General features: G+C 32.0%; 1 protein-coding gene across 1 annotated transcript in view; it reads left to right on the forward strand.

The window, feature by feature from the left end:
* LOC129221543 (transport and Golgi organization protein 1 homolog) overlaps nucleotides 1-27,425 on the forward strand; it is a 56,533-nt gene that overhangs the window by 10,638 nt on the left and 18,470 nt on the right. The window contains exons 5-16 of the mRNA XM_054856035.1: nucleotides 566-2,676; nucleotides 4,264-4,392; nucleotides 6,349-6,376; nucleotides 8,882-8,970; nucleotides 10,935-11,024; nucleotides 11,153-11,272; nucleotides 14,468-14,539; nucleotides 17,883-18,019; nucleotides 19,706-19,796; nucleotides 21,908-21,977; nucleotides 22,203-22,246; nucleotides 24,344-24,434. Of these exons, the coding sequence (XP_054712010.1) occupies nucleotides 566-2,676; nucleotides 4,264-4,392; nucleotides 6,349-6,376; nucleotides 8,882-8,970; nucleotides 10,935-11,024; nucleotides 11,153-11,272; nucleotides 14,468-14,539; nucleotides 17,883-18,019; nucleotides 19,706-19,796; nucleotides 21,908-21,977; nucleotides 22,203-22,246; nucleotides 24,344-24,434 (3,072 nt within the window). The remainder of the gene's footprint in view (nucleotides 1-565; nucleotides 2,677-4,263; nucleotides 4,393-6,348; nucleotides 6,377-8,881; nucleotides 8,971-10,934; nucleotides 11,025-11,152; nucleotides 11,273-14,467; nucleotides 14,540-17,882; nucleotides 18,020-19,705; nucleotides 19,797-21,907; nucleotides 21,978-22,202; nucleotides 22,247-24,343; nucleotides 24,435-27,425) is intronic.

The raw sequence follows: 27,425 nt of genomic DNA on the forward strand, positions 1-27,425 counted from the left end.
TCAGAGATCCAGACAGAGAGACTTTCAGCTTTATTATTAGTAAAGAAGACCAAAGCATGGTTTATGTAGCAACACTAAAATTACAGGAGGCGTCACTTTGACTCCAAGCAAACTTTTTTTGCTAACTGCTCCTCCATATTTTTATAAAAAGCTTAATCCTTTGACTTTTTCTAAGTAACTAGAAAGTCGCCCGTCATGGTATGAGGGGTGAAAATTTGCTTGTATGTACATTTGAATGCAGCGATTGCCTGTTTGGTGATATTTTGGTAGCTTAAGTTAAATTGGGTAGTTTAACCCTAACTCTTTTTTTTGTGATTTTTCGGTGTTTGAAAACCTCCACTACATTCTTTCTCTGATGTCGAAGAACCTCCCTGCCAAATTTGGTAAAGATTGGACGTAAACTGTGGATTTGTATAGGGAACATACACACATATTATGTATATACACACATGCATACATATATATTCTCTGTATATATATATATATATATATATATATATATATAGACACGTATCATTTGTCATAAATATCTGCCATGTTCTTAATTCATACTTTATCCTTTCAGGGAGTGAAGGTCCAAACTTCCATATGAATTCTGAGTATTTTTCTGATCATATTGAATCTCATAAACAAGTACATGCATCACATTCTGTTGTTCCTGGATCTAGTCATGAACTTTACGACGCTGAGAACATATCCCCTTCTTCAACTATTCATCATAGTGATACAATTGTGAATTTTGGAAACACTAAGGTTGTGCATCACCATGTTGAAGAGAAATCTAATCTCATACAGCCCAGTCATTCAGAATGGGATCGTGCTCAGCACAGGCAGCACAGTCAACTGAGGCCCCAATCAACTGCATTCGCTTCACAGTCTCAAACAGTATTTCAATCTGGCATTCCTGAGCCTAATTTTGGAGGAGTGGGTTCTTACCAGCTGAATTCCAGGATGAATAACATAATACAACCTAACATTGAAATGACAAATTCATATCGACCTGATTTAAATTTTCCCGGTTCAATGCCACCAAATTCTCATCCTCCCAATTTTGCTTCAGATGCAGTTGATGTCAATCAGTTGCCACGAGCTTCAAATGTGCTTCCAACTTCTGTTCAGCATGATATGCCATTTCAAACGCAGAACATTCAGGCATCCCTTCCTAATCCAAATGATCCTGATACTGAAGATTTGGAAAATGATGAGGATATGTCTAGAACACTAGCTTTACTTCAAAAGCAAGGAATAAGTGATGAAAATATTTTTGATAATCAGTATTCTAGTCAAACTGTACAATCAGAACAAAATATTGCTCATACTAGTTATTCTATACAACCAGATCCTAGTCAATCTAATTCCCTTGAACGTAACTTTGTAAATACCGGAAATGAGCCTATTATGGGTTCAGGAACCAAAATGTATCAGGAATCTGGATTTTCTCAACCATCGGCAGATTCTAAGACAGATATAATGGGTTCAGGAACCAACATGCATCAGGAATCTGCATTTTCTCAACCATCAGCAGATTCCAAGATAGATATAATGAGTTCAAGAACTAACATCCATCAAGAATCCGAGATTCCTCAAAAGCCATTGACTGAATCCGAAAGAGATATTGTGGATTTAAGAACCAATATGCTTCAAGAATCCCAAATACCTCAAAAACCATTGATGGATGCTGAGAAAGATACCATCAGTTCAACAACCAGTATGAATCAAGAATCCCAAGTGCCTCCAAAACCATTGGTAGATGCTGAAAGTGAGATTTTTAGTCAGGATAGTGTGAACGCTTTAGAAAGTGATGATGAAGACATTGAGGATGATGAAAATTTAGAGATTGGTGATGAACAAGAAGCTCAGGATAATGATGAAAACCAGGATTCTGAAAGGACTGAAGTTATTTTCCCGGAAGATCCCATCCCAGACAATAGTATACCACCAGAAGAAAATCCTTATAGTGGATTAAACAGTTTTCTTTCAGATGAACAAAACTTACTTAAAGAAAAGCATTCGGAGTTGGAAAAATTGGAAGTGACCGAAAATGGATCGATTGAAGAAACTGGTTCTCATGATGCAAAGTTGCAGCCAAATAGTGAGCAATCTACATACAAAAAACCAGAGTCAAATTATAATTCTGAAATTGATTCCGAAGGGAAAACTGACTCTTTAGTAGATACAGCAAAAAATTTGCCTTTCAGTGAAGATTTAAAACCTGAAGTATCTGAAATCGCAGATAGTAGAAATAATGTAGACTCAAAAGCTTACCCTGATCTACATGAAAAACTGACAGACCATGAGCAGGAAATTTTAACTGATACAATGAATGAAACTTCATCAAAAGATGTTCAAACAGAATCGGAACATGTGTCCGATACTACAAATGCTTTCGTAAAACAAAACATATTTGAAACCAAGAATGATACTGCTCCAAGCTCCATCAGTGAACATAGTTCAGATTTTGAAAACTTGCTAAGTATACCGGAATCGGAAGACATTTCGAATGATGGTTCACAAAATTTGTATCAAAAACGTAATCTTAAAGGAGATATTAAGAGTGATACAGATATTGACCCAGATGGTGAGGAAAATTCGACAGACTCAGGAACTACTGAAAATTATACTTTCGAAAATGGACTGGAAGCTTTAAGGTGTTTTGTAGAAAGTATTTTATTATGGGTAAGTTACTTTTGAAATTGGCTTGAATGTTGAAGTGTAGATCCTCTATATTTCTGTTCCATGTTTTATTCCTTTACCCCTATGAATAGCAGTTATTTCAAGTTTAACTGCCAAATAAATAAATAAATAATGTAATGTAAGCACATAGAATAATAAATAGTCAACTCTCCCAAATCTGCAAACCTAATCAACAATGTTCTGTCTTCTGCCATGGCTTTGTATTCAAACAGAGCATTGCAACTCAGTCACTGTTAAAATTATTTGCTGTTAAAATTTTTCCTAAGTTTAAAAACTTCAAAATAATTGAAAAAAAAAAAAAGCACAAGGTAAATTTTATCTTTGCTATAAGTATTTGAAATCAAATTATATGTAAAAAAGTTCATACATAGAGAGAATGAAGCAAACAAAATGCAGGAAATTTGCAAAATATAAAGTTTAAAAAAAACTGCCTCTGCATAAAATAAATTCAAAAAACACAGTTATAAAACAGTAAGTACAAATTATTGCATACAAATGTTTCATAGCGATAAGACAAAAGCTTTTTTTTTGGATATATAAGGGGCATTCGAATGAAACCTGGTCACTAGCCTAAAGTAACGGTTACGATTTTACTCAAAAATAGTCACCAAAACTGTTGGCACCTTTATCCCATTGCGACATTAGGCAGTCAATTCCATCTTTGAAGAAGCTAGTAGGTTACTATCGGATCCAGGACTGTGTGTGTGTGTGAACCCAGTCACACACTTCGTCGTCCATGTGATATCCGCGATATCCAGTGTGTCGTCTGCGAATAGCTTGTTTTAGAGGTCCAAAAACATGAAACTCATACAGTGAAAGTGTGTACAGTGGATGTTCCTGTTCCAGCGTTTCCCACCGAAACTACTGCAATGTCGTCTTCACCGCATTGGCCATATGTGGATGCCTTTGGACTACATGCCTGGCCGTTTCAACTCATTGGCTCCTCTAAGGTTCTATAAAGTGGCTTGATAACATTGGGCATTGATGGTGATTCCTTGTTTCAGGAGCTCGACAAGCAGCGGGCCCAGGGAGTTGGCCCCTTCCCCCTGAGTGGGTTCTTTGTGGTCAAAAAATTATATGTTTCTTAGTGGACGATAAATTGTGTGATCACCTTCTCTTCGGTGTTTAATCACACTGTCATTGTACAACATGAAACGTTGCGCATGCGTCAGTCTCTCTACCAATAGATGGTGTCTCCATACATGCAGTTACGTGGCATGGTCTAACGTCTAATGTGCAGTTAGACGCACTGACCTGGTTTCATTTGAATGAGCCTTTAATATTGATCTATAAGTTTACTTCTGCTGTATTGGAAAACAGGTTCATCATAAATATCAGCAGCTTACATCTGTCACAGAGCCTCCTTGCTAGATTGTGCCTGAGGCCGCATTTATTTTCCTCAATAGGTTTATAAAAAAAACTTTAAATTCCCCCTCCATAATTTTTAATTTAATAATTTTTATTTATTCTCTGTATGCTTTTTGTATGAAAAATTTCATTTTCAAAGGAAATAGTTCAAGTACAACTTATTGTTCACTGTAAGTCCTTCAACTTTACTTATTCTTTTAGGTTCCTGAACCGTTTTATTCTTTTCTGATGGATCTGGACCAAAAAGGAATCCCACATCGTGTTCCTGTTTTCACAGCTCTTAGTGCAGTGCCGTGCGTTCTACTCATTATAGCAATTGTATTTATAAAGGTACTAAGAACATTTTTCTTTCATATGTTTTCATATGTTTTTTACTTCCTTTTACAAAAAGAAAATATTGTATTCACAAAAAAAATTTCACTCAAAAATCAGCCTTAATTTCCATTTTAATCACCCCCAAATGAATGTTGAGGTTTTTTTTTTTTTGACTCGACCACACTTGGATAAGTGCCTAAGAATGTACAGACATGCGAAATATCCATTTTGACAATTCCCAAGTTAATTACAACGAGTTTTCTCATGACGTATGTGCGTATGTATGTCCCATAGCTCAAGAACGGTATGTCCTAGAAAGTTGAAATTTGGTACATAGACTCCTAGTGGGCGTTCTAGTTGTGCACCTCCTCTTATGGTTGCATTCGGGTGTTTCTAAAGGGGTCTTTTGTCCCTTTTTGGTTGGAAATCATTCTTAATTTCGATGTAAACTCAAGTGGTGTTATAATTTGGCGGACACTTGGCGATATATCGCCAGTATTTTGGTCGCCAACTTGGCGACAAATTTGGGGATTTTTTTTTTTCGTTTTTTTAAAAATCTGGTTTCAATTTGGCCACTGTTGGCAATATTTAGAGAGTAAACTAGTGAATCACATTAAAAATGCCAATAATGGGGAAATGACATTAAATTGGAGTAAAAGGAAGTCATCTGATGCACACATCAGCTCGTTTTAAATTACTTTCAGCGTGGAGCTTATTTTTAATCAACTGTTGAATTTATTTGTATTTCAGTAACTTTTTCAAGTTTTTAATTTTTTTGCATATTAAATTTATCTTAATGCTTTTGACTGCACTGATAGGAGGTTATAACGTGCTGGGAAATCAGGGAAGTCTCATGTTCTGGAAAATCAGTTGGAATGTAAGCAAAAAGTATCCAAAATCAAGAGGTTTTCAGCTTTGCTTTTAACTTTGTGAACTCCTGTGTCAGTCCTCACATATATAATGTCCAAAATCACTGATCAGGTAACGCTCTGAAGTCACCAACAATGAAACTCGCGCCATACCATGCATGACAGCATTATTTCATTGTTAAGCACCAAAAACGCAGTAAGTTATTTATGATTTGCTAATAGTTTTTGGCAATGTTCGACATGCAGGAAAATGCTTTACCTTGACAAGGTTGAATTGGATCCAGTAACTTAACTGTTTTGCTGGCTTGACTAAGTTTAGGAGAATGAAGATACGAAAAAGTAGGCAACAATTAACGCTATCTACTGGAGTTTAGGGTTGATTCGCTGGAGTGAAGGTTGCAATTTCAACTATCAAAATTTCACCAAACAGGCAATAGCTTTGTTCAAATGTAGAAGTAATTTTCACCAGTCATACCTCAACAAGCGATTTTCTAGTAAATTAATAATTACTAATGTTGATTATTGTATCTTTGTTAAAATACAGTTCCAAAACTATTTAACTCAATAAAAAATATATATATTTGCCTTTTTTTATGCTTCTGGTGTTTTCATGTTGGAAAATGCAATCTTTTTGCAAAAATTAGAATTTTTTCATAAAAATAAATTTTTTTTTTCACTAAAACTTCATTTGAAAATTTCTAAATGTTAGCCTGGGATCACTTAAAAGTGCAAGCTTTTAAGTATCCAAGTTATCTGAATTCAATTTCATTTTGATTAAGTTGTGTAATGTATGCAAAATATTTTCAACCATTTAAAAAAGCTTGAAGTGATAAAAGTAACCTTTAAATTTTAAAAAGTTGGCAAGGAAGTAACTGTGTACCTGTTTCTAATAGTGTGATTATTTTGAAGAAAAATATTTATTCATCACACATTGAGTTGATTTTGCCCTTAACAAACCTGTTAAATATCTGCTATATGACAATGCTTTTTATTTTAGTCGTATATGTTTATATTTCTTTAATGAAGTCTATAGAATGAATTGTTAATTTAATTCATTGTGCTAATTTTGTGACTAAAAAAAATTTTCTTTTCATATTTTTAGGAGAAGTCAAAAGAAAATAAACTGTCTGGTAAGTTTTAGCTTTAGCTGCTGTATTATATTTCATGTAGTCTAACTGGTTGTTAAGCTAGTTACTACTGGTGTAGAAACAAGCGTACTGGGCCCAATTAGTATGTCAGTGGGCCCTTGGCCAAACGCTCTTTTGGGGCCCTAATGTAGTTAAGCCTTACAATTTTAGCCATTGCATAAAATCAATTTTAGCCATTTGAGGCCCCTAAAGAGTAGGAGCCCTAGGCCATGGCCTAGTTGGCCTATTCAGTAATCAGGCCCTGTGTACTACATTGTATTATGTTTTAAAAATATTCTGCTAATGATTAATCATCACTAGCCCCCCTCCCCCCCCCACACAGACACACTACAGACGTATGTAGAAAATGTAAACGCTAGAAATATTATATTTTATCATAATACTTTTTGTTTAATTGAATAGCAAATAACAAACATATAGACAATCATTTGTCCAAAAATAGCTGTTTTTCCTGACTAGCCATAATGCCGAGACCCTGGTGGGTTAAGATTTGTCTAATGTTTTAACATTGAAATTGAATATATTGTCTAACATTGAAATTGTGTGAATCTGGTGTACAAATAAGTTTTAAAAGATTTTCAAGAGATGGTGTCACTGGTATTAAATCAAAACTGACAATGTTGCAACTAATTTCATTTTATAACCTCATCGTTAGACTTTCATTTTCAGTATGTGACATTTCGCTGAAGGGGAAACAACATAGTTTCTGTGTGCTCTGAATATGTCAACTTTTGTGCCAACAAAACACAATTTGCAGGAAAGTTCACTTTTCTGTTTCCATTTGAAGAAAATTGCGGCTGAAGGCAATCGAATGCCACAAGAAGTTTACGGGGATTATGCTTCCTCAATTTCCACGTGCGAGTTTTGGTATAGACGTTTCAGAAGTGGTGATTTTGATACCAATTACAAAGAGCATGATGGACAGCCACAAAAGTTTGAAGACGCCGAATTGGAGGCTTTATTGGACAAAGACTAGTGCCAAACAACTTTACCGAACTCAATTGATGTATTTGAGCCAAGCACTGCGGGGAAAACGGCCGCAATATAAGGAGAGACACGACAATAATTTCGCAACATGATAACGCTCGGTCATACGTCGCGCCATTGGTCAAAACATACCTCGATACCCTGAAATGGGCAATCTTACCCCACCCGCTATATAGCTCAGATATTGCCCATTCCGACTACTATTTGTTTTTGTCGATGACACATGCTCTTGAGGATCAGCACTTTTGCTATTTTGAAGAAGTTCAAAACTGGATCAATTCGTGGATTGCATCAAAAGATGCATCCTTTTTTCGATTAGGCATCCGAAAATTGCCAGAAAGATGGAAAAAGGTAGTGACCAACGATGGACAATCCTTCGAAAACTGAACACAAAACCATTTTTTCACAATAAAACATCAAACTTTAAAAAAAAATCCTTGAAAACTTATTTCTACACCAGATAGTATCCTATATATCCATTATAGTTGTTTATTTATTGTTGTTATTTTTTCCCCCATTTTTGAAATCAAATATTAAAACTATTAAATTAAAATTGCAATAAATATTTTGATGTAGTATATATTTATTTAATTTCTCAATTTTATTTAATTGTGCTCACACTAGGTGAAAAATAATAAATGCAAAACAAAAAACACTCACATGAAAAGTAAAAGTTCCATGTAAAAAGTCCATTTAAAAGTTCCTTTGTAGCCAAAAAAAAAACACCTTTTACTTTCAAAAACTCGGTAATCCAACGTCATAAAGCACAAAAATTGCAAAATATTGCAGACACGTGTTTTGGTGTTACAAGGAACATCTTTTTCAATGCAAAGAAATGTGAGCTTCTGGATGAAAAGTCATCCGAGAAGCTCACATTTCTTTGCATTGAAAAAGGTGTTCCTTGTAACACCGAAACACGTGTCTGCAATATTTTGCAATTTTTGTGCTTTATGACATTGGATTACTGAGTTTTTGAATCTTCAGCACAAAGGTATTTATTCGTTACCTTTTACTTTATTCTTATTTACAATGCCTACTTTGTAAACTTCATTGCTCTAATAAAATATCTGTAGAAACTAATTTCACATTTAAATAAACTTTTTGAGATCTATTTATATTGTCCGATTTGAACTATGCAATGTCATATGTATTTAATGATTAATCTGTAGAATGAGTACTGTGATGTTACACAATGTACTTAATCTTGTGTGATCTTGGCATTCATATGCTTCACTCATCATACATTCTTTATGTATACATCTATACTTCAGTTACCTTCTGGAATGAAATTGCTCTCATCAACAAAAAAGACCATATGCCACTAATAAAATATCCTTAACACGACAAGGAACAAAGTAATAAATAATAGTAATTGCTTCATACTTTTTTCTTTTTTTTAGTTTCTCTGATTTTGAGCTGCAATAATATAATTTTGTATTCAACATTTCTTTTTCTTTTCCATCATGATTATTAATTTTATTTTCCTTGCTTAACATTTAGCTCAACTCATAGCTGTTGAAAAAAATGCATATACTCTTTCTGCAGAGAAAAACATTTTGGAAGAAAAACTTGAGGTTACCAACGCAGAGGTTATTATTTTCAATTTCTGAATTTTTTTGAAATTAATTTTCTGCTTTTTAATTTCTTGCATGACCTGTTCAGTGATTTTAATCATAGATTTATCTAACAGTTCTAATGAAAAGTAGTAACATATCTAGTTATTTTAATATAAAATAAGCCATTTTTGGTCATTTATAGGGGTCTGTGGAACGTTTTTCGAAATTCAAAGGCTAAAGTCTCCAAAGCCCAGCTTTTGGACATCTGTGCCTGGTTGTCTTGTATGCACAGTGTAGTTAAAAAGACGCCTGACTTTAAATTTTATCTTCACTCTCATGGAAACGAACTTTGATGCTTATTAAATAATTGTTTCAAATTGCTGAAATAATGTCAAGTTAAAAATTAAGTCACATAAGAAGGATTTCGGATGCTAAAATATTGTTTATTTTAAAACTGAAAATGTACTGTTAGTTCTTTATTTTACACTAGTGGTACCCGCATGGCTTTGCCCATAGTTGAAAATTAAAAGGTCATTTGGTTCACCTGTATATTTACAAATAATGGTTTCCGAATTTCTTGCCAATTTGCTATTTTCATTTGCTCGCCAATGTTACGGTTCCACGTTATGATAATTTCATGATTTACTCTTCCACGTTGTGATCATTTGCTTTGTAAAATTTTCTTTAAATTGGAATAGAAAAAGAACCAAATCGAATTTTTAAAAACTCGCTTCAAGGTGCACACCCCAATGCTACAAACTAACTTTGTGCCGAACTTCATGAAAATCAGCCAAACGGTCTAGGCGGTGTGCGCGTCACAGATATCCAGACAGAGATTCAGACATCCAGACAGATTTTCCGCTTTATTATTAGTAAAGATAAAACACTAATTTGAATTGGGCATACGTGTTTAAAACTCATCAACAGCTTAGTACATGAGATGGCCGACTTTTTAGTACATGAGACCATTGGTTTTTATACCATTGGCGAGGCCCTTTCCACACACCATTTAAGGTGGCGACTCAAATCATTTTTAAGCGGGCTCAAACTTACAGTGGCGGAAAAGATCTACCCATTGGTAGCAAAAAAAGTTGCCTTTTATTTAGCATGCTTTCACAATTTATTTAATTTAAAATATGTAAATCCCATTAAAAACATTGTTTTCTTGCTTAAAAGTTGTTGTGTTGCATTACAGTTGTTGTTGTAAACATTTATATCAATTTTTATCTGTAAATCTGTAAAATTTCGTGCACTTGTTTTTTAAGAACAATAGACCAAGATTTTTTTATTATTATTGAGAATTGTGGTATTTGTAGGGATTTTGAAACTTTTTCAAAGAACTTTTGCTTTAAAAGTCAAGCGAATTTTTTGAGAAAGAATAATTTTAACAAGTGGTACCCTGGCAAAAAAACAAGGTCCAAAACATAGTCACAATCAACTGAAAATAGTTTTGAGATCAACCAGTCGAAAGCAATTGACTGGTTGTCGATTGTTGGGATAAAAAAGTTGTGATGTTTTTTCTTGCTAAGCTGATTTTGTTTTATGCTTGTGCTAATCTGCACTAGAATAGTAGTTCTTTGTACTTGATCATTCCATATCTTTTGTTTCTCTCCCATATGAAATCATTATTACATTCATCAAAATATGTTTTTTCCCTGTCTGATGTTTCTGCATGAACATATTTAATTTATTGAAAGCAAAAAAAAAAAGAAAATCATGTTTGGTTATTCACTGCTGAAATTTTTTTTCATCATTCTTGAAGAAATGTTCTGTATTTTTCCAAGCAAAACTTTTAAATGATTTAACAAATTTTCTTATGCTCATTTTGTAGTTAGATGTTTTTTCACAAAAAATTTTGTCTTAATGTGTAAAATGTTCTTTTTTATAAGCTCCAATTTTAAAAAGGGAAAATTGTTCTTGTATTTATTAAAATGTTTTGCAAATATATGCTATAAATACTTTTTTCCCCTAATCCTTTCATGTTTTGTTCTTTTTAGTTGAAAAAATTAGAAACTGCTTTAAACGATGAAAAAAATACTGTTACTTCACTTTTTAAAGAAATAGAATGTTTGAAAGAAAAGAATAAGGTAAAATAACATTTTCTGAAGTATTCTCTTTCCAGGATGAGTTCAAAATGAAATTGCTAACTATATTTGAAATCGAATGTTCAATGCCTACTCAGTCAAGCTTTAAAAACCTTCTGTACTTATTTTAGGTAACTAGTAATGAACTTCTAAACCGCTTAGATGAACTGGAAATGCTCAGGCAAAAGGAAAATGAATATATAGCTTTACTTGAAGATTTTGATAAAGAAAAGACTGAGCTTCAAGAAAATGTAAGAGGTGTTAATGAGTTTTAACATTTTACATTAATTAACTCTTTTACAAATGTTTCATGCTACCCAGTGCTAATACATTATTTTTTTGCAAGAGCTAATGTTATTAATTTTTTTTAAATTCCATGTATACTATATTAATGTATTATTATTATTATTTGTAACACTTTAGACATTAGAATAAGTGACAATAAAAGATGTAAAAGAAGTCAAAAATAGGTGTTACTTTTTGTCATCTATTATGAAACGAAACGCAAGGTTGCCTACAAGATGTTTTACAGGGAGCAACAACAAAACGTTAGGATCATATTTTGCAAGTTGATGAACTCTTTAATAATTTAAGTTATTCATTTCTTAACGCTCAAAAGTTTTTTTTATACTGTTCCAGCTTCTGAATTGTTTTTATGAAAGCATTTTTGAACTCTTTTGATAGACAGAAAATGAATGGGTATCACAAGGTTTTTTTTCTCTTGCTGAAAAGAAGGAACAATTTGGAAGAAAATAAAAAACATTTTTCTACAAATAAATTTTTAAGCTGACTAGTTTTACGTGATGAATAACTTTAACCATGTTAAACAAATTACTTTATCAGTTTTTGTCTACACTTTCTCAATTCTTGGGGCAACATGTTGCAGACTTTAGAATACAACATTTCTTTTACATGCAGCCTCTTTCTGAATAGTTAGAAGAAGGCGAAGATGAACATCTGTCCTTTGTCTTCCTGTTGCGACTTCAATGAAGTATTTTATGTTCTCGTACATGTAACTGTAGAAAAGGATGATGAACTTACAGGGTTTGCCGATATATATCACGATATATATCACAATATATATCTGATATTTGTTTTGAAAATATCATGATATTTTGATATTTTTGATATTAATTTTTTCAACTATGTTATTTTCGTTATAAAACTTACATTAATCATGGCAGTATAGTTCATTTGTTATTTAAAATAACCAAAAAGTTGTGTTCTGTATTTTTATGATGTGTTAATACATCATTAATGTAATATTCCTTTATTATTTTGTATTCTAAATATTATTAGGAGTGTAACAATTTTGATTCACATTAAAAGTGCCAAATTAAATATTAAATGTTGGTCCAAAAAAAGAAAGAAATTGTCTTAAGACAGTGCACCGAATAATACAAATACAAATACAAAAGTGACGACCAGCAACAGGCTCTGGGCCCAGCTAGACTGGTCCTAGTCAATTTACAATCCCCAGTGAAGATCAATGGCCCTCTTAAAACTATCTACTCCCTTGCTCATTACCACCTCTTCCTGTAAACTGTTCCAAGGTTCCACTACCCTGCTAAAATAATAATTTTTCCTAACATCCATGTTACCCTGAGATTTAAATAGCTTAAAACAATGACATAATGCATATTTTTTACTACTGAATCACATAATTGTTTAAAAGTAGCTATCAGAAGAGAAAGGAGTAAAACAGCTAATGCTAAATTAACTCGATTAAAATTGATAAAAATGAAAAATGAGATACTAGATATTAAAAATGAAAGAAACCTTAATTTTAAGTCTACATATTGTTTTAACAATAAACAAGAAAATAAAGAGTGATTTGAGGATGCATTTACTATTTTGAGTACTTTAGTTTGTGCTGATTGAAAATATTGGATAGATATCAAAATATCTGATATGTATTAAAATGTGGGATATTTTCGATATTTTCGAACCCTGGAACTTGATGAACTAATCTAGAATCAGTGGATATATTTCCATCGTGTATTAAGCCAGTAGGAGTCTCAAATGCTTATACCTAATGCCAAGAGCTTTTCATTCAGCAAATTCATCTAATCTTTTTTTTTTTCACGATGTTTTGTATTGCTAAAGCATAGGTTTTAGAGTCGCAGCACTAATACAAATACAAATACAAAAGTGACGACCAGCAACAGGCTCTGGGCCCAGCTAGATTGGTCCTGGTCAATTTACAATCTCCAGTGAAGATCAATGGCCCTCTTAAAACCATCTACTCCTTTGCTCATTACCACCTCTTCCGGTAAGCTGTTCCAAGGTTCCACTACCCTGCTAAAATAATAATTTTTCCTAATATCCATGTTAGCCTGAGATTTAAATAGCTTAAAACAATGACCTCTTGTCCTGTTTTCAGTGCTAAGCTTCAGCCCCGTAACATCTTTCATTTTAATAAATTTAAACAACTGAATCATGTCCCCTCGGTCTCTTCTTTGCTCAAGACTGTAATAGTGTATTACAACATGTACTAGTAGTATTATACAAGCTTGTAACCCAGGGTGGATTTAGGACTGAGTTCTGATGAGGGGCAGGCTTTTTTTTTTTTTTTTTTGTTTGTTTGTTTCGAGAAGTTTATTATTTTAATATTATTTTCCAATGTCCTCTCACAATAAGGAGAAGAAACCCCTATGCTTCTCAATAAATTTGCCTATAGAATATGTTTGGTATCGCAGATTTACTATGTTAGTGTAACGTCTTAGGATATCCTGTTAAACTGTTGATTTTACCCTATCACCTGTGAAATCATTTGGAAAATCGGATGAGACCATTATTGATAATGGGGAAATCACATGTTTGCCAAAATGTTATTTCATGTGCTACTTGCGTAAAATCTGAAACTTGTTTTGAAAGCATTAGAGGCACGGGTGGCCATTTTAGGGCGCCCATGGTTCAGATTGTGACATTGAAATTGGGTAGGAGGGGAAGGTTCTGATGGATATTTTTTCTAAAATGGGGGGGGGGGGGGGCAGAGTTCCTGCTCTTGGGGAAGGGGGTCTTTATAAAATTTAGGTGGGGGGAGTTCACCTTTGTTCTGATGGTTGGGCATCTCTGTCATTTGTGACATAACTAAATTAGTGCTTTTACGTGAAATGTCACCCTGTATTTTGTGATGGTTCAGAATGTTTAGTAGTTTATTTCCTGGTCCAAACATGCAAATTGTGTATTTTCATTCAAAAACGGATGAATACATTGAAAGAAAAATGTTGTATTTCTTGTTTTGAACTTTTCAAATTAAAAGCATGTCTAATAATTTCAGAGAACAAATGATACCAAAAAAAAAACTAAATTTTTTTATACATTATATTATATATTGAAAAGTTGTAATAATAATTTTTGTTTCCTTTGCTCGCAAAATCTTAGCAACATTTGAAAAAGTTTTGTTTCTAGGTATTATTTTAAATATTTGTTTACTGTTATAGAAAGATACAAATGAAAACAAGCTTCAGGATTTAGAAGATTCTATAGCCAGGTTGAATGATATCTTGCAAGAAGTAAGTGACTTAAATTTTGTTGTTTACAAAAAATATTTTTTACTTGAGATTTTACTATAATTTGAATGAAAAAAATTTGGTTTGCACACTTTTCATGCATAAAATAGTTTTACAATACCTGAAAGCTTAAATTTTCAAGCAAACTATATCTTTCTTATAGCCATGAATCCCAAGTTATCTCTTTTTGGGTTTTTCTATGTTTCAGCATAATGCTCAATTAACATTAACAATAATCAGATTGTAACGAAATTGAAAGAGAAAAAAATAGACCTTCGTGTATTTTCAATGCTGCCTTAAACTTGAAAAAGCCAAGTAATGCAGGGTTGCCACGCACCGGGAAAACCTGGAATTGTCAGGGAAAATGAAAATGGCCAGGGAAATGTCAGGAAAAATGAAAAATAGCATAATTTTCTGGAAATGTCAGGACAATTTCTTTTATTTTCCGATAGTTCTTAGCGGGCGCGTGCTCTATGATGTAAAAAAAAAAATTCTTTCAGCTTTGTTTTTCCTGCCACCATTCGTCCTTTTTTTTCCCTTCCCCTCTTTCTCCTTCCCCCTGCAGTTCATTTTATCAGTGCCCCATAGTAGTTGGCTGCGGACATGCACAGAAGGTATTTTTTTCTTCGTAGTTTGAGCGAGCTCTGTTTAAACACTGCTTTTTTAGGTCAGCAATTCTGAAGTTGTTTATGATGTGCAGCACGTTGTTTTGCCTGCGAGTGCCACAGAAATTCTTAATGAACTGCAATAATCTTTTTATATTATTTCTTTAAATTAATTAATGAAATCGTATTTTTCTAAACAATTTTGTTCTGTAAATTTAGTTCATTAGACAATTTTAATTTAGAAAGTTTCTTTTTTACAGGAGTATCGCTAATCTTTTAGTATTTTGGTAGTGATGTTTAATGACTGGCTTCAATGCGCTTCTTTTTTTCAAAATAAAAGTAATCCAATTAAAAAAAAAAATCTGCACATCAGAGAGTTTTGTGATTATTTCTCACACGAGGAGGGGGGATTATGGCGCAAGTTGCGCCATCAACATTTTTGGGAGGATTTTTTAATTATTTATTTTACTTTATTTTTATTCAAATTATTTATTTTATTTTACTTTATATTTATTCTGTGTGGTGTGTGCATTTAATTGCGGAGCGAGTGCAGAACTTTTCTTTTAAAACAATAATTAAAAATAAATAAATAGGTAAATAAAAAAAAATATTAAAAATAAATAAAAGAGGGTTAAAAATAAAAGACCGCTAAGGCGTTCAGAAACATTAAGGTGGGGGGAGGGATTCTGCCATCGAACTTGGGGGGGGGGCACCCCGGCTTTATGAGCAACAAATAGGGGAAGTATGTGGAGCTAAAAGATGCATGATTTTTTTACAGGACAAAGTCTAAAAGCGCTGAGAATTTGATGGATTGGAGTTGCGGAAGGCAATAAAGGTTTCATAAGTTTTTAGTTCAGGACTATTAGCAATTAACTTTTTTTTTGTGATACATCCGGATGTCACAATTGTTTATTTGGCAGTTCCTTCAATTGATGTAAGGCAGTGGCTTCTCGCTATTGAAAAGAAGATATGCTACATTTACGTTAATTCGTAATTCTTTCTTACAGTGATTTGCTTCACTTGTGTTAGTACATTAGGGTGGTTCAAAAATACACTTAAAAAAAAAAAAAAAAAGATTTATCCTAGAAAACAGGACACCACTCAATGTTTTTAGACTTGTGGATAGTAATATACTAAAATAATTTTAGCTTCCTATTTCAACTGAAAGAGGGTGCTCAACCCCCTCCACAAACTTCATAAGTATGGGGAGGGGGTTAAAAAAATACATTGAATTGAAAAAAACAATTTTACCTATTATAATATACACGAGTTACATTCATATACATTGCAATTAAATAATTATTTAGAAAAAAAAAATAAATAAGTAAATAAAAACAGCTGGGGAAATATTTCTAAATTTGTGACTTTTTCTATGCTAGGGCTAATGTTAAACTAAGGGGTCATTGAGAACACTCTTAAAATTTGAGTAAGAAGCTAAAACTTTTACAGCACAATACTATTAGTAAGTTTTTTTAAAAAAATAATAATAAGGGGTGTCTTGGACTCTAGCTGAAAAAAATTTTTTTTGAACCACCCTACTGAACATATTTTTGATTATTTCAGCTTAATTAAATTAAATTTGGTAACCATTGTTTGTAAAGTTTGAAAATGAGGTAAGTTTTATCAAAATTTGAGGTGTGTATATTATTGTTGCAAAATGAAGGTGGAGATTGATAGCCTGGAATTTTTCTCAAAACCACCTGGAAAACCTGGAAATGTCAGGGAATTTCATTCTTGAACTTCCGTGGCAACCCTGTAATGTTATCAAGTCAATAACTTTTGTAATCAAACCAGGACATCAGCATCATTGAAAATACTGCCTTTACTGTATCTTCAGGTATACTGTTTCCGAAAAGCAGGATTAAAAAAAAAATCACATAATTCTCCAGTAGTGCAAACAAACAGGTAGTCAAAAAAACTTAAAATAATATTTATCCTAAATAGATAAAAACATTAAAACAAATGAATTCAATATTTGAGTAGAAATATTGAAGTAGTTAAAACAACAATCAATCAAGTAACAACAACCACTAGTTTAGATTTTTTTTTTTTTTGAGAGGGGGGGGGGGATCAATACAGTTGGCTTTGTGGCTTTGAGGCCTGCAAATTTTTTTGCAGAGGGCGCTCAAAATTTATAGATCTGTGCCCACTTAAGAACTAAGCGTTTTAAATTTCAGTCGCAGGTTGCAAATGTTCTATTTCATCTTCTAGTGTTGAAAGACTTTTTTTAAAAAAGATTATGTACATATTCTAAAACAGTTTTCTAAATTGTCTTAATGTTCTTTTTACTTCATAAGGAGCTATATCTTTTTCAGGGAGGGGAGGGGGGCAGCATCTAAGGTCAGATACAAATATTCTTTGACAAGAGAAAAACGCATCTCATATCTTAGAATTGAAAAATTCTTTCAGTAAAACTTCTCTTTTAAACTGATGAATAATTAGATTTATTAAAAAATTTAACATTGAATATGTAATTGAAATGAAGGTACTCAAATCTACATTCCTACTTTACTTTTTAAGCTAGGACTATCACAAAATTTCACCAAAAAGATTTATCCTAAAGAATTTTTTTTAGCTTGCGTATATGTTTGCCAAGTTCTGCTTAGGTTTTAATCTTTCGTTATGTTCCTTTTTTAATTGCCTTACTATAAAGTAATTCATCTTTTATTTTGTTGCTATTTTCAACAATAATTTGCTTATTTCTATTTCAGTATTTTAAATTTGTCTTTTTTTTAAAATAGAATGAAAGTGAAATAAATGAATTGAAAAAAGAGAGATTAGAATTTTTGCAATACAAAGAAGATAGAGAAGAAAAATTGACACAATTGCAACAGAATTGTAACCAACTTTTGAAAGAAGCTGAGGTTTGGAATTTAAGGTAATTTTAGTGTTTAATAAAATTATGTTAAAGTCCTTTTTAATTTAATGAAGTATTTCAAAGCAAATCACTATCTGATGTGTTAAAAATTCCCTTGGGTTTACACAAAAGTTAGCAGCTGTATTAACATTGTTGTAGATATGCTGTCATATTTTGATGTCCACTTTTGGTTTTCTAAGTTTTTAAGATTCTTGAATAATCACAACTTTCACTTGTAAAATTAATGTTAAACTCAAGCAATAAAAGTTCCATACTTTTTTCTTTTTGTGATTGCAAACCACACAAGCTCAGAAATAGATGAAGATTACATAGCCAGGGAGGGAATTTACAAAAAGTAATAAGGTTATTAAACTAAATGAATTGAACCAGAAGCAAAAATCATGATTTAGACCAGTCTTTAATATCCCTCTATCTCCACCTCCTTTTTTTTAATTGTAAAAAGAACAAAGTTCGTATAAGTTTTGCTATTTTTTCCCTTTATTTTATAAGAATAACAAAGTAATTAAAATTATTTTTATTTTATTAAGAAGTGCCTGGCAGCTAAAAGACAATGTTCATAGATTTATCAAAAGATGAAGCATACCAAATTTTGTGGCAGTCTCTGTTATGACATTTTAAACCTCATTTTCATTGCAAATTATTGTGTGTATGTGAAGAAATCTATTTAAAATACATAATTGCATTAATAGGTTAGTTTCAAGTGCCTCTTTGGCCATGGGCACACACATGGAAGTGATATCATCCGTGACCCCCCTCCCTTCCTCCGCCTACTTTTACCTTTTAATGAACTCTTAGACGAATGACAGCATTGGAAAAAGGAAAAGAAATTTTTGGGATGGATTGATCCAAAAGCCCTGTTTTGAGAGCGTTTAATTTTCATCAAAAATAATCGGCGTTGACTGGGTCAATAATAATTGTGAGAAACAATTGCTACTTTCTTTTGTTTTCTTTTTTAACTCAGGGAACTCAAAACACATTGCTTTGATGTGATTAAAAATCGAGCTTCTTCCTTACCCATAAAAGTAAAATAGCAATAAGTATAAAGAACGAACAAGTATTCATTTAGAAACGAAAGCACGAATTGAAGCATATAAAAATTGGAAGAATTTCCAAAATATGAACTTACAAAAACAAAGATTACTAAAAAAAACCGTGCGCTTTATTCAATTAAATAATACACACACACACACAGAAAGCTCTTTACTATGTTTCCTTAAGTGTTCAAAAAGTAGAGTTTCCAAATGTTTAAATGATCTTAAACTCATGTTTGCTCGAGAGAAGCCTTGATTAAAAATTTTCATTATTACGATAACAATGGGTTTTATATTTGTTCATTTAATGGGGAAATTACATGACCTTTACTGTTTTCCATCATAACGTTTTTAAGCTAAGTTTTTTAATAATAAATTATAGTCTAAGTTGCTCTCTGATAATGTAGCTATCTATGGTGAAAAAGTGGTTAAAATTGATCCAGTAGTTTTGAAGATTATCCTGGACATACATACACACACACACACACACACAGAAGTAACCATTTATGTATGAAGATTATTAAAAAAAATAGGTTGAACTAGTTTTGTGTGCATAAATATTTTAATTTTTTAACATATTTAGTGAGGAAATGATTGATTTCTTGTGTTTTGCTTAGCTTTTAGTTTCATTTAAAATTCAGTTGTTTCTTTTAAGAGTTTCAGAATTGAATGAGAAGTTGACACAAGAATCAGTTTTAAATAAAGAGCTGGAAGCAAATTTAGCTACAAGTCATGAAGAAATTGAGGTGAGAAGCGATTTTCAATGTAAAAGTAATTTGTTTGTTTTATGAAAGTACTAGCGGTATCCGCAAGGCTTTGTCCGTGGTAGAAAATTTACGAGGTCATTTGGTTAGCTTGTACTTGGAATAACTGAGCTGGTGGTGAATTTTAAGTATTTCTGCCTTAACCCTGGCTTAGGGCAGTAACTTACTACAAAAAAAAAAAAAAAATTGTACGAGGGTTGTTTTTTTTTTCAAGCTGCGTTTAGATATTAAAAAAAAAAGGGTGAATGTACAAAAATGATTGTACTATAAAAAGTAAAGTACAATGAATATTATTTCTCCACATAATCACCTTGACGATTTAGGCATTTGTTGTACATGTGCACAAGCTTTTCTATACACTCTTCATAGAACGTTGCCGCCAATGATTGAGTGATTTTTGACGGTGTTTTTGGGACCAAGCGAGCCAATTTGCTATATTCATTTGCTCGCCCATGTTCCACGTTATGATAATTTGCTTGGTAAAATTTTTTTAAAATTGGAATAGAAAAAGAACAAAATCGAATTTTCAAAAAATCGCCTCGAGGTGCACACCCCCATGCTATAAACTAATTGTGTGCCAAATTTCAAGAAAAACAGCCGAATGGTCTAAGCGCTATGCGCGTCACAGACACAGGGTTGCTAACCCTGGAGGAACAATTTGAGGAGCATCTGTGATAATTTTGAAGAGCAATTTGTAAATTTGCGGAGCAGTTTGGTATTTTGTATAAAAACCAATAAAAATAACTAAAACCACATAAGTAAAACTGTTTTAGAACTTTAATAATCATTTTCAGTACTAGTATAAAAATAATTATTTTTAAATCAATAAAACAGCTTTAAACACTATTTCAATCTTTGAGTATAATCATCTTTAATTTCCCATATTTACATGTTTGACATGATAATAGCAAAATATAAGCTTGAAAACGTTCGACCAGGAAATACGGAGAAAAATAACTTTTTTGCGGAGCCGCAGAGTTTCACCATTTTTGCAGAGCAACTCGCAAAATGTGGATCAGAGATCCAGACTTTCAGCTTTATTATTGGTAACTAGTGGTACCCGCACGGCTTTGCCCGTAATAGAAAAATTAAAAGGTCTTTTGGTTCGCCTGTATATTTACAAATAATGTATGGTGAATCTTCTCGCCAATTGGCTTGTACTCATGTTACAGTTCCACGTTATGATAATTTGATATCTCCCCAATTGGCTTGTGCCCATGTTAGGTTCCACGTTATGATAATTTCGCAATTTACTCGTCTATCTTACATTTTTGTTCTTAAAATTGATATAGAAAAAGAACCACATCGAATTTTCAAAAAATCGCTTCGAGGTGCACACCCCCATGCTAAAAACTAACTTTGTGCCAAATTTCATGAAAATCGGCCAAACGGTCTAGGCGCTATGCGCGTCACAGAGATCCAGACATCCTCCGGACAGAGAGACTTTCATCTTTATTATTAGTAAAGAAGATTGCACAACCTCTTAAAACATTTTTGAAAAAGGTCTTAGAATGTTGAACACTTATGTTTCTCTGTTATTTTCTATTTGAGAATGTTATAAATATGTTTTGTGTTATTCTCAAGAAAAAAAAGGAACATAAAAAGAGACTGTTGGCACCTGCCCTATAATTCCAAGCTCCATTTTAATTTTTATGGAAGAATAACATGAGAAAAATATAAAACACAAACTTATTAAGTCGATTCTTCTTTTAATAAACATGTGAATCAATCAATTTTGTCATTTTTCGATTGATGGCCGATTTTTAACTTAGAAAAGGGGAGGGGTAAAACTCACTTACTTTTGAAAGTGAGGGGGTAGTTGCTCTCTTTGCTTCGCATATGATCCCCCTACCATACACTTTTTTAAAATATTGCTTTAACTTTCTTGCTATTCCACGAACTTTCAATGTACGCAAGTGTTTTTTATCTAAAATTATTTGATATTTCAGTTATGCTATTCTATTCATGAAACATTTAGCTTTTATGTTGATTATAGCATAAGTCTGTTACTACTTTACTAGCTTCTAGTACTCTTATTTTATGCATATATTTTTATAAACAGTATGACTGATTTGGTACTTTTATTTTTCAAGTCTTTAAAAAACTTGGTGGAAACTTTCCAGTCATTTGACAACATGGAAAATTCTGAAATTGAGACTCAAAGTAAATATTCAATTTTTAGATCATTTTTATTCTCATGAAAATCCTTTTTTATACATTATTAAATTTCAGTAACATTTAACATTGTATTAGTTACTCTTAAACAAAAATATTTTGAACTATACTAATTAATTTATTATAGCTGCATTTTCTCTTATTAAATTTGTACTTTTGTTATTCTTAAGGTTTTGGTAACATTTTTAAAGTTCAATGTTATTTTTCCCCCAGATTCTAAAGAAGAAAAATTGCAGTATCTTTTAAATTCATCAACGGTAAATATGTTTTAAAAATATAATGATAAATGTTTACTATCATTCTTTATAAGATAACAAACGAGAAGCAAAGGGATGTGAGTGGGCTTTTTAAAGTTTTGAGCAAAACACGTGCTTAGTTCAAACCTTTGGTATGCTTTCCATGAAAAGTTTTTCCAAATCATGATGTATAGCAGCACCTATTAAGGCTACTACAGTCGAACTCACTTATAACAAACCTGATTTTAGGAGAACTGAGATTTAACGAGGAAATCAGAATAATTTTGTATAGTACAATTTTAAATCTATAGTAGCATTTAACGAGTAAATCCCTCTTAAAGCGAGAAATATTTTTTTTTATGATTTATAAACATTTTGTTACTTACAACTAAGCTTATTCTTTCTTGGAAAAGTTTCTTGACCATTTGACCATTCTGAAGTCTACAGGAAGCTTGTGATAAGTAACTTGTCCAGAGATCAAGTCATGATTTTTTTTTTTTTGAATTTGTGGAGTAGAAAAACAATTTAAAACTATTTGTTGATGCCAATGTTATCACATCTTAGATATACTTCTGAGGATGTTGTAACACAAATTCAAGCTAATGCAAATGAAAAAAATAATCAAAGCAACAGTGATTACGACATATGAAGCTTAACAACTTTTACATAATCGATGATTTTTGACATGCAGAAAAACTTCAGACTTTTCCCAAAGCCAGTGGTACAGATGACGATGTTTTTCAGGCTAAGAATATTCCTTGAAAACTCAAGAAAGAGACAATGAGACAGTTCAGAGCAGACAGTTCTTTGGTGCATGAATAAGAATTATAATGTAAAAACAGAAAAAGGAATACGACTTCATCTTTTTATCTCAAACTCATTTTTACGAGCACTTGATTTGAACGAGCAAGTATCACGGTTTCTTCGTGCTCATGGTCTCTAAGTGAGTTCAACTGTAGTACCATCTCTTGCCCACAAATAGATAAGAGTTTATCCTACCATTTGTACTAGTTATTTCCAAAATTTTAATTTCGGCAATTACACCCCTTTGCGTCTAGGTGCTTCATATATGTTCAAATTTTATTTTCTTTCTACTATTGCAATTCTGATTTAAAATGTGGTTAAAAAAATTTTAAAAATTATTAAACCACACAAATTTAAATTATTTGTTTTGAAAGGTTTTTCACTACTTGGATGTTATATTCCATGAAAAAAATAATAAATTTTAAAAACAATATTTCAGAGTTAAACTCTTTATATATTTTTCAGTGTGTAATAACTACTCGATCATGAAAAAAAAGTTAACGTTATTATACTTTTCCAATACATTATACTCTCGTCAATATATTTCTTAGTGCTAAAGCTTTCTGAAACAACATACTTGAAATTAATACATAAAGAAATCGTATACTTAAAAATATTTTGAATTGAAAAATGAATTGGGTATTCAAATTGCTTCTTGGAGTTTTTTTTAAAACCCTGGAGTTTGTCTTTGATTTTGCTATCAGTAGGTGTCATAATGTTCTAAAGATTGGCAGCTTTCATTTAATTTCTCTTGGGAAATTACCTAAAAAATCCTGTTCACATTTTGAAAGTTTGAAAATGAATGACCTAAATATAATAATCAAAGTAACATGCATGAAGAATGAAGGAAAAAAAAATCCATTACTGATACTCTAAGCCTTGAGAACAAACAGGTGAATTTACTGCCAAATTTTATATTTTGGTATACAGTTTCTATGTTTAGTTATGTTGAAGTGTCACTTTAATTTTTAAGATTGTGTCCATTGTTTTGCTGCAATATGTCTTTCATTATGCATATTATAAATTTTTGTAACTTTCATAAATATTTCTCTCTTGAACTTCTATCAGCATACATTTTTTTTTCTGTCAAACATTTCTTTGTAATTTTCCGAGCAGTTTCTGCAGATTAATTCTGTAATTATACAAAACATTTAATATACTGTAAAATAAGCTAAAGTAATGAGCAAATAGATAGGTTAAAAATATAATTCTGTGTGTTGAAATGGTGTAACCACCATTTAAAATGGTTTTATGTTTCCTTTTTTACTATAATAAAATATTCACCAATGTTAGTTAAAATGTATGTCCTTGTAGGTTTTAATAAAACTGCAGAAACAACAAGAAGAAAACACACTGTTGATTGAAAAGTTAGAAACTGAAAAAAAGCAAATCTTAGATATGGAAGGTACTTTATTTTAATGTGTATATGTATTTGATTATAAAATGTACAATGAACACGTAATACAAAATCCCTTAGTATCTGGTACTTCTTAACAGAGTTTACTGTAATTGTGCATTTTTGTTTTAATAGAAAAATTTAGGGCTTCTAAAAATACTAATGTGTAACCCTTCATACTCGCTTGTTTCAGATTTCATGGTGAAATTTTTTTTTATGCATTTTGTTAACTAATAAGTTTTCAAATGAAGGTTTGAAAATATTATTTGTGGGAAAATATTGTCTTTTTATTTAAAAATTTATTTAAAAAAAAGTGGTTTTTTAGCTTTAGTCACATGCAATCTCTCAGCTCATGGAACTACATTTTAAATTTCCTAAATTAATATGTTATATATTATAAAATGAAAACAATTTCACTTTTTAATGATTTAGTGATATTTCAATACTAATGTTCATTTTATTTTAAATATCTTTTGTTAGACAGTAGGGCTCGACCGATGGCATTTTTTGGCCGATGGGCCGATGCCGATTGTTGGCCGATTGTTCAAAGATGGCCGATTGCCGATTGTTTTCCTCCAAATGGCCGATGGCCGATGCCACAGGCCGATGGCAAAAAAAAAAAAGAAAATCTAACAGAAATAAATTTATAAGATTGTCAGGGATTTAAAGGATCATTAATTCTTTTCACTTTGCTTCCTTGCTCCGAATAAGGAATTGTAATCACAAAAAAAAAAAATCAGATTTCGACCTAAATTTCTATTTTACGATTACCCAATTTAAACTTCACAAGTTTTTTCGGCACATGTGTACATGCATATGTACCTAAGAACATATAGATGACCAAAATATCCATTTTGAACACCTCCTTAGTTAATTATCGCAAATTCTTTTGTGATGTCTTAATGCGCGAAAACTTGCGCCACTCAGAAACGTTATGAAATAGTAAGTTGAAAACTCATACGCACGTAGTATGATCCCAGAGTTCGAGGACAAGTTGTATAAAACCTCACCCTGAATAGTTCACATTACCGAAGTACATATATCTACAAAATAGTCACCTTGAACGACTATGCACTTATGCCAACGTTCGTATAGCTTTTAGAAGGACTCCTGGAACACATTTGTCGCAACCTTCTGTAAGGCCTCTTGCGCTGCTGCTTTAACTTCATCGTGGGGAAGAAGTCGACTTTCATGTTGAGGACGCACTGTTCGATTGGTCAATACTCTGATATGACAAACAAATAACGTAACGTTTCGTCGGACAGGAGTGTTTCTAAAAGCTATATGAACGCTGGCAGAAATACATAGTCCCTCAAGGTGACCTTTTGAAGGTGCATGTGCTTCGGTAGTGTGAACTATTCTGGGTAAGGTTTGATAGTACAGCTTGTCCCTCGAACTTTTGGATCGTACAGGGTGTAGTTATGCTTTTCCTTTTCCGACTGCTGTATGATGGAAGACAAAAAACAGTCAAAAAAAAAAAAAAAAAAACCAACGAGACTGTTTAATAACCAATTGATTTGTTTTCTTTTTTAATTGAACATATAACTAAGATTTAAGTAATATTGTAATAATGCATGGATTTAGGTACACTAAAGATAGTTAAAAAACATTAAATTATGTTTAATCATTCAAAGAAAATAATAAGAATAAAACTATGAAACCGTCAACAAATTACGCAATTAAAGTGGAAAGAGTGCACGTAGACATTTTTTAGTCATCAAATTAAACAAAAAAGGTAACAGATAAATTACAATATTAAATCCAAACAGGAATATTTTTATACTTATTTAAAGTTTATGAACAGAAAAGTTTGCACTTTTCATAAAAGCTATAACAGTGACACAAATTTTACGGAAAAAAGAAATAGCCATGAAAAGAGCGAGGTTCTTAAAACGCAGCCAAAATACACAAACTCAATATTTACACCAAGTTAATCACTGAATACATATATGTTCTTGATCTGATGTTTGCACACGTAATATTGAACAATTTGATTGTTTAATCTTTTTTGAAGCACTAGAAACAAGTTCAAATTAAATTTTTCAATTTAATAATAATTTTCTGAAATTTAAAAAAAATGCATATTAGAAAATCCTTGAAACTTTTCTACAACATATTATTAAAAATATGATGAAAACAAAAATAACTTATTCATTGATTTTACATAAATACATAGAAATAGTTACTTACAACAGAAAAAAAATCGATCGTGATTAATTATGCAAAAAATATGGCTCATTACGAAATATAGGTGAAACAAATATAAGAAATATGCAAAATGACATTTCTTGATCAAAATAAACTATCGTTAAATATTTAAGAAATGCTTGAAAAGACGAGGGTGGGTTAGGGGGGTCAACCTCTGATTTTGGAGTAATTCACAACATTAAACTTTGGCCCCAACTTCGGCCCCCTTTTTATAGTACTGAACCGCTACCATCAACGCCTCGGAAGAGTTTCTGAATCTACTTCAGCACTTCCGAAGAAAAAATTCAAAAGTCCCTTTGTTTTCCAAATTATGTCACCATTCAAAACGTCTTTAATCAATTTCTTACATTAATGCTCGAAATTCTTCCTAAACAATAGATAAGCAATTTTTAAAGCTTGAAAAAAAAATCTCTAATTTTATGAATGGTGTTAGTTTTAAACAACTCAGAAGTACAACTAGAGTTTAGTTTCAGAAATTGAGGGAGTGGGAGGAGGGGCACATAAGTGTTCTCTGAAATACAAAAAATAGTCGTAAAAAATAGAGTTCAAAATAATCATAAACATTGAGCAGAAAAACCCTTTTAATACTTGCACCCGAGTTTGTTTTGATGTGCAGTGGCGGATTTAAAATATAGCAATTGTTGTAATTGCGCGAGAGGCCCCATAACCATAGGGGAACCGTAGGAATTACAAAAATGCCTATATTTTACAACTTCTGTGATAAAGAAATAGGGCCCCAGAATGTATTTCGATGGGCCTCAAACTTGTAGCTCCGCCGAAGCGATACAGAAA

Source organism: Uloborus diversus, chromosome 4, assembly GCF_026930045.1.
Source record: "Uloborus diversus isolate 005 chromosome 4, Udiv.v.3.1, whole genome shotgun sequence".
NCBI classification, from domain to species: domain Eukaryota; kingdom Metazoa; phylum Arthropoda; class Arachnida; order Araneae; family Uloboridae; genus Uloborus; species Uloborus diversus.